Below are 16,812 nucleotides of genomic sequence, written 5' to 3' on the forward strand. Positions count from 1 at the left end.
TGTAACAGTGCATGTGCTCGAATTTAGCACTCAGCTAGAGGATATAAAACAATGCAAACTGCTTCCGCAAAGCCTTGGCCAAGCAATGGAAAACGTATGAAAGACATAAAAAAAGATGTCATCAACAGTATTGAGTGTTTTAAATGTTACTGCTTGAATACACAGCAAAAGCAGCCGCTTTGCATTCCTCTATTCCAGCACTTATGAATGGCAACTGTATGAAATAACCCTTTAACAGCAGAAAAGTCAATTCAATTAATCTTGACTTTGAAGTCCTCCAGTCCACCCTTCCTTTTCAGGCACATTAGCTGTCAACCTGCCTCATTATCAGCATATCTGTGGAGCGACTGGAATGACTTAAGTAATTGGAAAGCGGGCCAACAAAAGAGAGAAAACATCCTGGGAGGAGGAGCATGGGAAGATGGTTGTGTGTGTGCAGGAAGCCAGAGACATATCACAGATATGCCATGAAAAAGAAATAAAAGCTCTAAACCCAAAAATAAATGTATATGGCTTCTCGTGCAAAGAGTGTCCATGTTGTATATGCACAGGCCTAACTATGAAAGGAAAGGCAAAAAAAGTTTATTCATATAGCACTTTTCATAAACAGCAGCAATTTAAAGTGCTTTACTTTAGATACAGAAGAATAATGAAGCTTAGTACATTGCAAGATCTATCACCTCGGGAAGGTCTTTACCAAAAAATAAAAGTAAAATGTTACTAATATAATTTATTAAAATGAAACACTTCACATGTATGAGGAAGAGAAGTGTTACCTGCAAAAGCAGTCATGGGAGAGATGAGAAACTGATGAGGTATGCATTCTTCTAATTACATATCCCCTAATTCAACCCATTTCTTCATATCAAATCTTCCTATATTATTATTTCATATATTAGGTAGAATCAGCTGCGGTAAGGAGTTCACTCTATAAAGTCCCCCTGGTAACACAAAAAGAGATGCACATGGGCTGTCAGACATGTCAAGCATGGATGGTATATGTGCCTTGCACACAGTATTTTTCTGTGAAGATAACGAACCACTCCCACCATCCCATTTTTTCTGTTTATAATGGCAAACAGATTATAAGGAATGAGGGTGATGGGAAAGAACACTAAAAGAACCTTCCAGAGCTGTAACAGCCTGGCAAATATCTGCATCACATATTCAGAAGCAAGTGCTTCGGGGTACCATTATTTCTTATCACAGCGATGCATACTCTAACCCTGAAATATCTGAACGTTCTTAATGCGCAAGCAACATTAGGTCAAAAGTTTACAGCTGTAAGGAAAAGAGTCACTTGCCTTTGCCAGTTATACACTGATGTTTCCTACAGACAGTGAAGTCCATAATCTCCATCTACTGTTTATCTTCTGCTTTCTCTTTTGGCCTAACAGGAAGTTACTATTATTATTTTTTGCCTGCTTAGCCCTTGATTTCTAAACATCTTAAACACTGGTTGACGATTATGTAAGCATCAGTCAGAAATCATCAAAACTGCACCACAGAAACTGTACAGCTAGCTCTCAGTTTACTGATAGACAGAATGATAAATGGCCCCACAGTTTGGAAGTTGCTGTTGTTTAATAGTGAACCCTGTCTGGCTATGTGTAACAATTCCTGACTGGAGTGGTAAATACAGCCCATACATCATTTGTTTGGCAAGATAGCATGAGCTACACAGAGATCTTTAAGAAGTCCTTTGGGACACAGCCTGTAGAAGGACTTGTTACAGGTCTCATGCAAATGATATTCAGTAAGTTTACCACATGTGAAACAGTGATAAATGTTTTTTTTAAGCATAGGTTGATTGTAAAATGCATAAATATCCCTTTTCAAGGTGGCTATTTTAAACAAACTTTACAATGATGTAACCACACAAAAAAAAGCAGACCTATGCACTTAGAAAAGATTCATTAGGAATCATTCAGTCATAACTAACATTTCCTCAGAGAGAAATACATAGTCTTGACGGAAAACACATGAGTACTGGTCCTATACTTGACATTTAGTGCAAATGTATTGCATTTCTTATTTTGGCAAAGATGTCCTATTGTTGACCCCTAGTGGGTCAACTCTGCTATTGAAATTTGAGTCCATTAAAACTATTTAAAATAACAGTTTTGCCTTGCAGCTCACAGTGATATTAGATATTGCTGCTTATTGTTTTGCTCTTTTGCACTGTTCTGGGACCAGTTTGTGTGTCTCTTGCATGACTAACCTGGTCTTGCATATGATATTAGTTCAGATGCTATTTTTGTTTGGTATGAAATGATGGCACAGTACTCCTCAGTGACCACAAGGTAGGCAGAAAACCAAATCTCAACCACTGGAGCCTCACTGTACATGGAGAAGGCAGTCACTGTAAACTTGGTGATCGTGCATAAAATCTTTGTTTGCACATACTACAGAAATAAAACAGGGTCATTGCTGATCTCAGTTTTGTGCCAGTACCTACTGCTGTGAAGATTCATTTTGTTCCTCACTTGGATCATAAAGACATACAGTGTGAGAGACATGGTGATGCCTGTCATGAGACATCTCCATGACTAACTGTAAGGGGGAGTTGTTGGCAGTGATAAGATCCAAAGAATGACACAAACAGAATTATCAGACATGGCCCAGCACTTATGCCCATCTGTTGTAGCCGCTGTAGTCTATTGCCTTTCTCCCTTGTCCAGGAAGGACCCATCTCACCCTTCTTTTCAGCAAAGGGAAAGGAGCTTGAGACAGCCTGCAATGGTTACTTTTTGGTGTTGAGGTAGTTGCTGGAGTTGCCCAGTTTTGTTACTCTGTTTAACCCCTAGATGGTTTTTGTTTGTATAACATCCAGTACATTTTTCTGGATAGGGTGTTTGGGGGATTATTTTTGGCTGAGACTAGACATTTCAACTGTACAAACCACATTTAGAATATAATAACCTGCTAGATGTATTTTTATTAAGTCAATTAATGCAGGCCTATTTTGATTTACATTTTCAAGCTAACGCATTATTACACTAGTAGCTCTATAAGGGAAAAAGTGAACTAAACATTTTTGAGGAAAAATAAAATAAATAATTATCACACTTTCATTTTTTATAATTAACATCTACTTATACATTAACTGAAATTGTAGCAAAAAAGAAGATACTAAGAGAATACCTATTTGCCCATTGAAACTACGTATAGGCTACTCAATATCTAGATCACAGATGAAATATTGAAACTGAGGTAAAGTGTCAGCCTTTATTGATAATATGACTGTGTATGAATAAGTGTGTTTTATCATTCAGGAAGTTTAGGACATTTTGTACTTCAAATGCATTAGCCTCTTCTTCTTAATCTGCCACTCATGGGCTCCTAAATAAGGGCTTTGCGAGCACAAGACAAAGGATGAGCAATTTTTCAGTTATTTTCTCTCTCACGCATTCCGCAACAAACTTCATTGTTTTATCCAACTACCCAGATTATTAGTTTCACCTGTGTCTTGTTTTCTTGTCTTGTAAGGTTTTTCCTTACTTAAGTTCCGTTTGTCCAGTTTATCTTTGCGAATTCTCGTTTGCCTGCCATGCGTATTTGAGCCATTGTATTTGTGTGTTACCCTGGTTACCGCCTTTACTGTCTGCATTCTGGATTTACTCTATTGGCTGTTCCCCAATGGATTTGTTTGCCTCTCTTGTGCTTTCTGGATTTAAAATTTTGCCGTTTGTTTGAATACGCTTTCGGATTGCCCCGTTTATTATTAAGTGTGCTTTACTGCATTCAGCTCTGTCTATGCTCATCCAGTCTGACACACACACACACACACACACACACACACACACACACACACACACACTTCCTCTCTCATTGCAATGCCTTATTTCCCTGTTCTGGCTCTACTCATGAAATACGCTACTCAGTCAACATAGGCAACCTCAGGTCATTAACAAGATCTTAATTTCAGGGCATGAATGGGTTCATAAAATCAAAACGACACATTTAACGGACCGACGTGTAGAGGTGTATTCAGAAAGTCTGGTCATTGCTTAAACGCATTTAAAGTACGAGTCAGGGCAAAGAGTTAACGAGGGCTTCCAATACTATCGTCCATTCTCCATTTCCATAACTGGCGATATCAGCGGCCTATCACCAGTGATTGTATTTGATCAAAACAAATTGACAGATTGCACTTGTCAAAAAGGACAAAAAGAATAGCAGAATATACAGTGCCTGGCACGAAAAAAAAAAAGTCACACTAATATTTCGTTGGACCGCCTTTAGCTTTGATTACGGCACACATTCGCTGTGGCATCGTTTCCACAAGAAGAAAAAATCCATTGATGGAATAATCTGGTCGTTCAGTATATTCAGGTAATCTGCTGATCTCATTCTTTGGGCACGTAACGTTGCTGAACCTAGACCTGACCAACTGCATAAACCCCAGATCATAGCACTGCCCCCACAGGCTTGTGCGGTAGGCATTAGGCATGATGAGTGCATCATTTCAGCCGCCTCTCTTCTTACCCTGATGCGCCCGTCACTCTGGAACAGGGTAAATCTGGACTCATCAGACTGCACGACCTTCCATTGCTCCAGAGTCCAATGCCCCCTAACAAATGTTTGCCGGTTATCCTCACTGACAAGTAGTTTTCTTAAGGCTACACAGCTGTTTAGTCCCAATCCCTTGAGTTCCCTTCCCATTGTGCATGTGGAAATGCTCTTACTTTCACTATTAAACATATCCCCGAGTTCTACTGTTTTTCTACGATTTGAGTTCACAAGTTTTAAGTGATCGCCAATCACGATCATTCAAGGTTTTTTTTCCAACCACATTCCTTCCTCGAAGATGATGTTTCTCCACTGTCCTTCCACTTTTTAATAACAGTTCGTAACCCGAGTTTAGTAGTTTCAGCAATCTCCTTAGATGTCTTCTCTGCTTGATGCATGTCAATAATGTGACCCTTCTGAAACAGATTAACATCTTTCCCACGACCACAGTCTTTCGACAAGGTTGTTTAACAAATGAGAAGCTACTCAGTGCATCAGTTAGGGTTAAATAACTTGTTGCCAACTGAAACATAATCACCCATGCAGTAATTATCGAATGGGAGGCTCTTACCTATTTGCTTAGTTAAATACAGCAGGCGACCTTTTTTTTGGCCAAGCAGTGTATGTAAGCACATACAAAAGCACATCCAGAACAAGACTATGTATTACAAATAAGTAACTTTGACATAACATATTTACATCATGTATATCTGGTTATTAAATTAACGATCAGTTACAACGTTTTAATTTTCACTTTAATTTATTTATCACTGCTCAGTACTCTTACATCTACCTAAGACTAGGTTTAGGTGTATGTGTGCTGAAGCGGATCAGCATTTGGATAAGATATTTGGATAAAACCTGGAACGGTGTTAGTCTCGCGCTAATGGACGTGTGGGACGCTGAGCGAGCAACCTACAGGACCGCGCGCATGGGCTGTCCACGCAGACAGCGCGCGTTTAGGAGACCGTGTTGGCAAAGTTAAATAGCCTGCGCCAGAGATGTACGCAAGAGAAAGATAACCTTAAATCCTTCACTGACTGCACAACAGTCGCCAGCAGCTGTCAGAGCAATTAATCGAAAGCGGGAGAATAGCAACGCTATTTTGGCAATGTCAGTGCATTGGTCGCCCCTACGTGGAGTAGTCTTCGAGAAAGAAACATGTAATATCTTAGTTATCTCCTTTACGAAGGTCTGCACGTCGTGTCTTCATCGTAAGCAATGAAGGATCATATGAAACGCACTCCAGTAGAATGTCAGCACTGAAGAAGGTAGGCTACTCTTAGGCTAGTGTTTTTTTGTTTAAAAGACCCGCTAGTGCTGTATCAAACAAGGAATTATTTTACTGGTCATTGCACTGACAAAACTGCAATAAAGGGTCTTGTACGGATTGCATATGGAAACAATCGAAATATCACCGTAAATTGCCGAATTTAGTTCTCACACCCATTCAACCACATCACAAGCAAAACGTATGGTCATATCCTGGTAAGTCATAATTGAGCATCTCCGTGTTGCTCTCCCTGATTGGGCAGGGAGAGCATGTCGTCGTCCTCCACTACTCCGGTTCGAGTGACAAAGTTGAAGCAGCACCATAGGCTACCTATGTAATGCTGTAATATATTAGTCTGTCAAAATGCGTCAAATCTGTGATGTTGGCAACGGTGCTCTTAGGAACTGACCCTGCGCGAGTGATGACATAATCAGACTTTGTATTGTGGGCTTATTTAGCCAAGATGAACAGAGAAGACTGGCGGCAGTTGGTTGTCTCTCTTAATTGCTTGACGCACATCTCAGTTGTTCATAAAATGAATACGTTTCCATTCATCCACATATTTTAAATGGATTCTTAAGTGCCATGTTACCTTTCTTACGCCTCTGCACATCCTATCCTTCTCCATTCAGAAAATGTCTTCCCTTGTTTATGAACCTACTCCATTGTATTATATCCATAATCATTTTTTCCATTTGACACAGGTGTTACCATGGATACTGCAGACACATTGCTGCCTTTTCCTGGACAGGAAGCTTGACTCAGGTAAGAGGAGAGACACAAAACGCAACAAAAAACAAGGAGTTGGAGGACACGTTCAACTAACTGTACTTTGAGTTCTCAAATGCAAGCTCATGGTGTGTGTATGTGTTTGAGAGTACATTTTATGCAATTCTGCACACCAGCACAGATTTCACTGTATATATACAGCGATACATAGATTGGTCAGTGAAGATAGTTTTCAGTAGTTCAGCTGTAATAATTTATGCAGATAAGTAGGCCTATGTTTGATTGCATGATGCACTGATTGCATGATGCACTGAATATTCCAAGTAATATTAATGTATATTGGGCATTAAACATTGTTACTAAAGGATATTATTGATTCATTTTCCTATATACATTTTTCTGTGTTCTGAATGAATATTGGATAAGAAGTGGATGGGTGTTATTTGTCTGTGACATGTTGAGTATTCTGTTCTCTGCTAATGCTGTGACCACTGAAAGAAGGCTTTTTGCTCATCCCAGCCCTAGGCTGTGTAATGCACATCAGTGCATCCACAGCCCAGTCGGTGCTGTGTGTTTTCACAACCTTGCATTCTGTTCAGTTTGTTTGTGGCTGCTGTTTCTATGGAGACTGTGGTTGACGTTATCAGAGGTTAGCGTGAATGCACTTTCAGAGTACCAGTATAACTAGGGTATTTATGTATGAGCCTCTGGTAATGTATCCAGCATTACTTTGAACTTTTCAACAATATCCATACATGAAGATGTGTCATTGTACAGTGTCCATCAAATGAAAATTATAAAGTGAGATGTTACATGGCTGTTATTCTCTAACCATTGCTCTGAGTTGTTGTTACGGAGGAAGGAGCCGTGACCACCTTCTCACTGATGCGCTGCCTCCATGGATCTTACAGGCTGACTCATCACTTTCCCAGGGTTGGGAGGGTGAGATAGAGACAGGGTGAGAGGGAGAGAGAGAGGGAGAGAGAGAACAAGAACATGCATGTTAATTAGTGCCACTTGTTTTTCCAAAGAAAATTCTGCTTCATCTGACAAGAATATGCTGAAGTTGGCAAGAGAGAGCATGGACTTGGACTAATCATATAGGAAATATAAAATGAAAGCTGTAGCACCAAAAAACAATAAACCTTTTAGGATTTTATTAGGACTGATTTAGTAACTTTGGTCTACTAAATCTTCCTGTAGCTTGAGTAGCTTTGACACAAGTACCTTGTATATTTTATTAGGTCAAATATGATTGCAGTATTTTACAGTGTTTGCCATAGACCACAAGATGGCATCATATTCAAGAAGAAGAGTTTTTGCCTGTCAAGTATGCACTGTTTTCCAATCTGTGTTGCAACCAAAATGTTGCCTTGTTGATCAGATGTTTGACCAGTAGGGGCAGACATATTGTTTTTCATTTGTTCATTCATTAAAAACCCCCCCCAAAAAAGCTGCTGATAAGAAAAAAAATGGCTTATCGGTTTCTAGTGAACCACACAGAGCTGCAGCACTCCACAGTTTAGTGAACAATGCCTCATTCAGATGAAGAGCTAAACATCAAGCCTTGTGTGAGTTGAGAGGAGAGAGAGAGCATGCTGTGGCCCTGTCACACAGGATCTGAGTATAAGAACACTCTGTGCAGATTCATTCAGATCACCTCTCTCTCATAGCATCAGAGCAGTTAACTCATTAACTGCAATGAGCAGCAACTGAATATTGAATGTGATGAATGAGAATGAAGCCACTAGTTACACAGTACTGTGATGTATGGAACCTTGCGAGTAAATGATAAATGATCATTGGTTGATCATTTACGATAAATCTGAGGTTAAATTTGTCAGTAATAGTCTGACTTGTTTCAAGGTCTGATGGTGTCATTGGGTCACAGGTTATTTATCTTTGATGAAATCAATCTACAAAACATAGCATAGTCATTTTGAGTCATGTGCACCTCATTTTTACTTGGACAAACTTGACCTTTGTCTGTCCACTGAACTGATATGATTCATCGTTCTGGAGTCAGATGTATTATACATTTGTTTCCTCAACAATTCATGAATATACTTAGAAGTAGTGCTTTAATAAGTAAAATATCTCACATTGAAGAAATATTTTTCCCCTTCAAGAGGGTGATTTTATATAGGCAAGATTTATGGGCAAGATCACTCCTATTTCCGGATTGTTTTACCTTTCATGTATTAAAAAAGACAAGAAATTCCCTTATTCGACTGGGAAATATTTTTTCTGCTTCTAAGTGTGTTCCCTCAATATTCTTCTTGCATTTTCTCCCTCTCTCCTCTCTGTCAACCCTTTGTTTGTCTAAGTACCCTCAAATGGAGAAAAACCACGGATGTGTTTGTAATTATGCATATCTCAAATTGTATTACCTTTTATTCATGAGTCTGAACAGTACATGGCATCTCCCCAGGGAGAGGGCTATTTGTCAAGTCATACTTCGTCCTTGGGCTATCAACTGGCTAGCTAATAGGCTCTCCCAATCGTGTGGTGCTGTGATTAAGACTCACCTTACTTAAATGAGGGCAGAACCAAAATACTGCTCTGGTGGTAAGCTGGCAATGCTTCCTGGTTTAATATAACAAATGACCAATAACAGGAGGCTGCAGAGAGATGAATGTCAGGTCTTTGAGAATGGCTCTTCCTGGATGGATCTCGGGTAATGGAATTATGCTATTATTCTAGAATCAAGTGCGGAGTTTCTTTGCTAATTGAACAATTTTCATACAGTGTTACCCTTTTATTCCAGTTAGCACAGAGTGGCAGTCTCTGAAACCAGGAGATGAGTAATGTAGAGTAGTAGAGTAATGTAGAGTAGAGTAATGTTTATCATTTATATTTTAAGCATCCTAAGTTGGCTTCCATTCAAACGGATGAATATTCTTCTAGCCCTTTCTGTCTGTGGTGATCAGTCTTAGGAGTTTCGCATTCTATGATGGCACAGAACAACCAGGTGCAATGTTTCTCAGTAAAGGAACAGTCCATAGACGAATAGCCTCACAACCCCTGTGTTCTTGCCTGATGGCACAAGGAGACAGATTGTGACTGATGTGTTCAGGGATTAGATGCAGAAAAAGGGCAGATGCAGCATTACCTTTTCACTAAACACTGAAATCATGTAAGGAATTAAAGTAAGGAATGCAACATGTGTAGAGCCATCAGAGTACTTGGCAGCATTCCCTGTCCTGTCCTGCCTCCCTACAGTGGAGGAAAGTTAGTATTCACATTACATAATTAATAATTTTATAAAATTTGCATCACTGCATTTATTATTTATATTTTAGATTTGTGTTGAGAATCAAGGTCAAAGAAATGTCAGTGAGAGGTAACCTCTCCTGCCTCTTGTCAATAATCACTGATGCTTACTGTAATGATGTTAATGATAATAATAATAATAATAATAATAATAATAATAATAATAATAATATATAATAAATGATAATAATCATTTTGTTTTAGAAGTTCATTTTATTTTGGTGAAACGTATCTAGGATCGCATGTTGCTTAAGCTTTCTGCAAATGCAAAACATCATTTTCTGACAGAGGCTGCAGCGAAACAAAATGCTCATATACGAAACGCTGTCGTCTTTGCAGCGGCAGTGGTAGCTCAGTGGTTAAGCTACTTGACTTATACTTAGAAGTTTGCTGGTTCAAGCCCCACCACTGTTAAATTGCCACAGTTGGGCTTCTAAGCAAGGCCCTTAACCCTAAATTGCTCAAGTTATCCTCAGTAATAATTGTGAGTTGTTTTGCATAAAGGTGTCAGCTACATTTACATTGTTGTAAATGTAATTTCTCCTCCCCAAAATGTATGTTGTTAAAGTGTGTCCAGTTTTGACCAACAATCAGTTTATGGACATGCACTCTTAGATAGGATGTAATACTACTAGGTTAAACCACTGACTTTCTGTAATAGTGAGTGTGGGTACTGAAAGATGAGATGGAGTAGTAAGAAAACAGGGGAAGGGACTGTTCAGGAACTATCGAGAGACAATGTTTGGAGGATCAGCATTCAGGGTCTGGGGAAGTTTTACTGGATGGAATGTCCGACTGTAATATGGCTTATGAGTTATGCACCGCTTGTATACGCATCTTGAATTTATGATACTTGAAATGCAGAGTGGGCTTCTTCTGTTGAAAATGTCATCAGAGTAATAGAAAACATGCCCAGGAGCATATAATAGCAGTTGTGAGATGGGAGTCTGAGACTTATTAACACCTATATGTACCATTTTTGTACCATCTAACCATTTTACCATCTAACATTAAAATGTTTCTAAGACTAAGCTCTCCTAGCAATGTTGGGCCTGGGTCACCACTCTTGGATACCAGCTACAGTCAGGAGTTGGCAGAATTCTTGTTTACAGACAGAGTGATAGGCTCCTCTTCATGCCGTCTCATGTTAATGGAGATGATCGCACGTGACGTGAAGACAGAAATGCCGTAAGAGTGACATCACCTTCAGCAGGAGAGACATCATTTTTAGGCTGATTGTTTGTTTTTCTCCCCTCCTGCGAGATGTTTGGGTTGGCCAAGACATTTGGTGGTGAGGAGAGAAGGGCTGACAAATGAGCAGGGAACAAAATCAGTCTGATGGATAACAAGAGCTTGTAAATGGAAATCTGAGTAGAGAGAGAGCAGGAGGGAGAGGAACAGAGAGAGGGAAGAGCGAGAGAAAGCCAGTGAGAGAGGGAAAAGAAAAGGAGGAGAGTGGAGCAGAGGCGCTGCAGAATCCCGGATCCGAGTCCGGGTCCGCATTTTGCGGATAACCCAGCGAGCCTGTGGAACATGCAGAGAGCGTCTCACTCCTGTGTGCTGCAGTGGAGGACCAAACACACACAGCTTAAACCCATCCCTCTCCTCTCCGCTGCCCTGCTTTAGGGGCACACACACAGCCAGAGAAGGGGAGAGAGAGAGAGAGAGAGAGAGAGAGAGAGAGAGAGAGAGAGAGAGAGAGAGAGAGAGAGAGAGAGAGAGAGAGGGGGGGAGAGAGAGCGAGAGAGAGAGAAAGAAAGCGAGTGAGCGAGAGAGGGGGAAATACAAAAAAAAAGGAACAAGAGACATCCTGAAGAGAGCTTTTCCCCCAAACCCAAACTGACTGGATCTGGATTTTGTGCATGTGTGTGTCCGCTAGTGTGGGTCTTTTTTTTTTTTTTTCCCCTCTCTCATGACTGTGCTCTGCTTTGCTGGCATGGTGTGAAGAAGCATGCATGTGCTCCGATGACTCCACCACAGGGACAGCTTCTCAGGTAAGTACACTGGGCTATGGCAGGCTGCCTTGCTACTGAGGACCAGACAGGTCTTCCCCCTGTTTTCGAGTCACCTCACGGAGGTGCAACAATAAACGCTCCCTCTGGGAAAATAACGGATGACTGTTGCTGGGGCTGTCGCTGGAGGAGACTCAGTCCCTGTATGGGGGGCTAACAGATCTGATGGAGGGAAAAATGGTGATGATGCCAGTGTGCAGATGTAGCGAGGAAGCTGTAATGATAATGCAGACCTGCCCTGGTTTGTGTGGGTATGGGAGAAGGCGTGTGGGCGAGCAGTGGTTACAGGTATGTGTTGTACTCAGTTGGTGGTAGTGGTGGTGGTGGTGGGGTGGTTGTCGTGTGTTCTGGAGTGTGTGCTCTGGTTGCGCACTTTAAGCAGTTGGTGTGTGTATGGGGGCTCTTGCCCCCCGCCTCTCCACTGTCTGAACCGAGTGGCCCAGCCAGCCAAGGAACTGTGCGGGAAGGTTGCCTAGCAATCGCCATGCCGACTCTCCAAGAGGAAAGATGTGCTTTTCTGCTTCGATGCTTAACAGTTGAGCGTCGGTCACACGGGGGGGACATGCATGAGTGTGTGCGAGCAGGTGAGAGAGAGATGGTGAGGGGAGACGGAGACCACAGATGGCCTCTTTGGTTGCCTGGGCAGGTTTGGGGCTGGCTGGGGCCATGCGGGTGTTGACTGTCCGTTTGGTGCTGGGCCCCTGGTCCTGTCTGATCCAGCTCCAGTTCACCTTCTGCCTCTCTCCTCTGACCATGTCTGATCAGCTAAACGCCAAACCTGCCACTGCAGCTCACTCCAAACTCCCCAGCACTGCAGTGTCTGACCATCTGAGAGCTGTGTGTGTGTGGGTGGGTGTGCGTTGGTGTGTGGACCTTCTCGTGTTATATACCACAGCAGTTTCTATATAAGTAAGGTATACTGGTTAGGTCCCTTTAATATCTGACATTTGGAAAAAAATGTAGAAAAAAATGTATTGAAAGAAATAGGATGGCACTATACACACACACACACACACACACACACACACACACACACACACACACACATACACCCCCCCCCCACACACACACACATGCTAGGCACTTACATAGCAGCTTGAGCTGTGCAAGGCATCCATGCTATCACAGTGTCCCCAGAGACCTCTTCCACTCTGTACATCAGCTAACAGGACCGCCTCTGAAACCAACATGAACACACACACACACAAACACACACACACACACATACAAATACTCACTTAGCCTGGGTGAAGCTGTCACACAGTTACAAATTTATGATTGCATGACCTTAAAATTCATGTTATGGCTTGTGCTGCGTTATGATCTGGCCTTTATCGCGACTCTGCAGAGGCCTGGCTTGGTATTTTATGAACCATGTAAGCAACGTGTTGACACAGCTGATAGATCGTGTGGAAAAGATGTGTTGTCTGTACGTTAATGCTCTGAGCAGGTAACTCTGCTGAGACAGTGACAGGAACACCAGCCTGTCTGCTAGATGGTGTCGACATTACATGTTTCTCTAATGGACTTTGAAGAGCATGTAGGGAAGGAACTGGTCTGGTAGTTTAGCTGCCGCACGGACGGACAAACTGCATGAACTGTGGGGTAATGACCTCTGTATGGAGCAGAAGCCAGACTGGAGAAGAGAGAGCATAGTTTGCCTTCTCATAAAGGACATTATTGCAGCCTGTTGTTCTAAGCCACTCTTCTCTTATCTTGCTTTACTTTCACTGACTGTTTCTCTCTACTTTCTGTCCATCTCCTGTAAGAGAGACAGACACTCACACACACTGACATGCACACATACACTCCGAGGAAACAAGCCGGAACTGTAGGCAGCTGGAGTGTCAGACAGTGTGCTGAGTAAAATGTGTCAGCAAAACCGCTCTGTATAAACTCAAACCTTGCTGGACTCCATCACAGAAGTCACAAACACAGGTGACCTTGCTTGCCACTGGAGACTAGTTCCAGACCAGCAATCTCTGCCTATCATTCTTAGACCCACCCCAACCACTGGAAAGCAAATTTAGTCCAGTCTTAGCCATGCCAATATTAGCTCTGACTACCCCTAGAGACTAGTCACCCATCACTGGAGATAAACCAGTCTTAGCTCTGTCCAGCATTGGAGTCCATTGTTAGCCTCACCTGTTAACCCTGCCCATTGCTGTTAGCCTAGCCTACTGATAGAATCAAGCATAACCCACGCCAATGCTCCTGCTAACCTAAACTTCATCATTACATGAAACGTTTAATCAGGTGTCTTAGAGCAGTTGTTTTTGATTTTGACCAGCTTTTGACCTGGTCAAGGTGTATTGGAAGTAGGAACAGAACTGTTGGCTGCTGGTCCCCATGGACTGGATTGAATAACTGGATGAGTAAAAAGAGCTTGTCAAGGTACCTGATCTGTTTCGTTACCAATGCCCTAGGATCCGGTATGTGTGAGCACTGAACTTTGTGTTTGTGTGTACACAGAACCTTGTGTGTATGTGTATGTGCCAGTGCATGCACGTGCATGACAGCATACATGTGCCTTAGAGCTGCTGGGAGTGCACGGATAGCTCTCAGATTGACTCACAGTGTCATGTGTATGCGGAGAACTGTGGATGGAAGTGTTGTGATCGGTGTTCAGACACACAACCACAGCCCTGCTGGAAATGGCTTGGTCAAAACGGTGTTTCTCTGCCTGTGCGTGTCCTTGCCTGAATGAGATGTGTGAGAAGTTGTGAATAATAGATTTACTTTCTGGTTAGATTGTGCCAAGCTTCCAAAGCACTGCACTCTGTCCGCTTTTTACTCCCCGCTCTTTCTATCTCTCTCTCTTCCCCTCTGTGTCTCCCTCTCTCTTTCTTCCTCTCTCTCTCCCTGTCTTTCACTCTCTCTCTCTCTGACAGTATGCTGTGCAGAGCCGGATGAACTGTTCCCCAGCCTGTTTCCATGGAGATGCTGAGGAACTGTAGTGTGTGTCAGTAATATAAACACAGGCTCTGTGTGTGTGTGTGAGTATTTCCCGTTCTGTTCAGTACATTCCTCTGTATTGCGCTCCTACTTGGAATTCAGACCAGATCATAGATTCTGTTTGTATGTGGAGGTGGTGTGTGTGTGTGTGTTGTGAGTTGCATGTTTGTGTGTGTATGTGTGTGTAGCACCTTTTCATTTTGAGGAGGATGTGCTCTATTTGAAATAATTGTACATAACTGCCAATATGATTATATGGGGATCGTCTGTGCATGCATGCACTCACGTGTGTGTGTGTTCGTGACAACATTGTAGTGGGTGGTACCCAACATGAGTGGGTGGTAAGCCTCTCTCCTCCAGTCAGATTTCCTGCCTCCGTCGTAATCTGAATCACAGTAAGCTGTACTGTGTACCATTGTACCAGTGTTCAGTGTTTGTAGGAGTGTCACACATTTATATTTCAGACAAAAAAGTGCAGATGACACATTGGGTCTTAGAATCATCAAATGTCCGTGTCATCTACAGTAACACGGGGGGGTTTCCAAATGAATAACTCTGAATCACTGCCTAATTATAGAACAGCTCCTCTCTCTCTGCCTTGAGATGTGATGGTGAGAATGTTTAGGTGGAGCATGCAGTCAATGTCAGACTATACTGGGTGTTGCAGAGGAAGGTAGATAGTAATAATCATCTCTTCCATACAAGGGCTTTTAACATGCTCCCTGGAGGAAAAAAAAGATGATTTAATTTAATGGTATTTTTCTCACAATGTAGAGCTGCAGCTTCAGATAATATTCAGCTTTAGATAACAAGACAAATTAAAAACTGGATTCGTATTCAATGCAAGGCAGCAATCATTTGCTCACTGTTGTAATGGCTGACTGAGTCACAGTGACCCATTTAAGCAGCTAGCATACTGCATTCCCATAAAGTATTGGTTTATCTGGAAATAGTTTTTTTCTGCTTTTTTTGTATGTGTGTAGACTGACTCTCCCTGCCTAGTAAAATACCTGTACATGTGTGCCATGTGTTCATGTGTGTATACCCGCACCAGAAGCAGCAAGGGTAAGCCTTGCCCCCCTTCTTCTCACATCACACCACGGCATTCTTCCAAACGCTGGCCTTTTGTTTTCTGTAACACACCGGAAGCCTACTCCGCCAGGGACCCGGAGGGACCCTGTGTGTTTTCCTGCCTCAGGGCCTACTGTGACGCAGGAGCAGGTCCCCTCAGCCTGCATGTGAGTGCTAGTGGTCACAGAGCGCTGTAAGACCTCCACAAGCCCCATTGCCCCGTTTCCTCCAGGAGACGCTGATGCTCGCCTCAGGCATCAGATGTATGGAGGACGGGGGTTTCACTTTAAACAGCCAGCTGCGGATGCAGAGATGCTAAAGACATAACACTCAAGTGCTTTAGTCCAGAATGCGTAGACCCCTTTTATACTTGACTCCACCAGTCAAAGCTTATTGATTTTGCAATCCTTTGTGACAATTTCATGCTATTGAAAGACGTGGAAATTGCCTGCAGCATTGTGTGTTGTGATGGAGACTAAGCTTTAACGAAAACAACCATCCTCCTAGCTCTGTGTCACTGTGTTCACAACCCACAGCACTAATCCACAGCTATTGGGGGTTTAAAGGTTCTAATGTCATTGTTAAACTAGAGAATCTTTTAAAAACTTTGTTAAACTAATCTTTTTGGCCATGTTTTCTCTCAGTTAAGATAGGTCTCTCCCAAGTCATAGAGTAGTACCATCAACCTGTGAATGCTGAGTGTATGTGTGTGTGTGTGTGTGTGTGTGTGTGTGCGTGTGTGTGTTTATGGGTGTCTGAGAGTGAAAGAAAGGCATCAGCTACAATGTATATGCCAGAAATAGTCACTGAAAAGTATATAAACCACAGTGTATAGATCTACAGTGTATAAACGTACACACCTACACAAAGCCTAATACATGTTTTACACTATTGTTTTCAGATAGCATCTGCTTTTTAGCACTCCTGTAATGAAAATCTATGATAATATTTATCCTATAGTTAATATTTATCCTATAGAAGGCTATA

General features: G+C 42.0%; 1 protein-coding gene across 3 annotated transcripts in view; it reads left to right on the top strand.

The window, feature by feature from the left end:
* The first annotated feature begins 5,451 nt into the window (after positions 1–5,451).
* dlgap2b (discs, large (Drosophila) homolog-associated protein 2b) overlaps positions 5,452–16,812 on the top strand; it is a 127,548-nt gene continuing 116,187 nt past the window's right edge. For 2 of the 3 annotated variants that reach the window (XM_081717466.1, XM_081717468.1), the window contains exons 1-2: positions 5,452–5,783; positions 6,490–6,550. In XM_081717466.1, the coding sequence (XP_081573592.1) occupies positions 5,766–5,783; positions 6,490–6,550 (79 nt within the window). In that variant the 5' untranslated portion in view covers positions 5,452–5,765. Of the gene's footprint in view, positions 5,784–6,489; positions 6,551–11,375; positions 11,782–16,812 lie in introns of those variants that run through there. The other variant, XM_081717467.1, reaches the window with a different exon arrangement.

The sequence above is a fragment of the Electrophorus electricus genome, chromosome 7 (assembly GCF_041902795.1).
Source record: "Electrophorus electricus isolate QZ-2024a chromosome 7, ASM4190279v1, whole genome shotgun sequence".
Classification (NCBI taxonomy): domain Eukaryota; kingdom Metazoa; phylum Chordata; class Actinopteri; order Gymnotiformes; family Gymnotidae; genus Electrophorus; species Electrophorus electricus.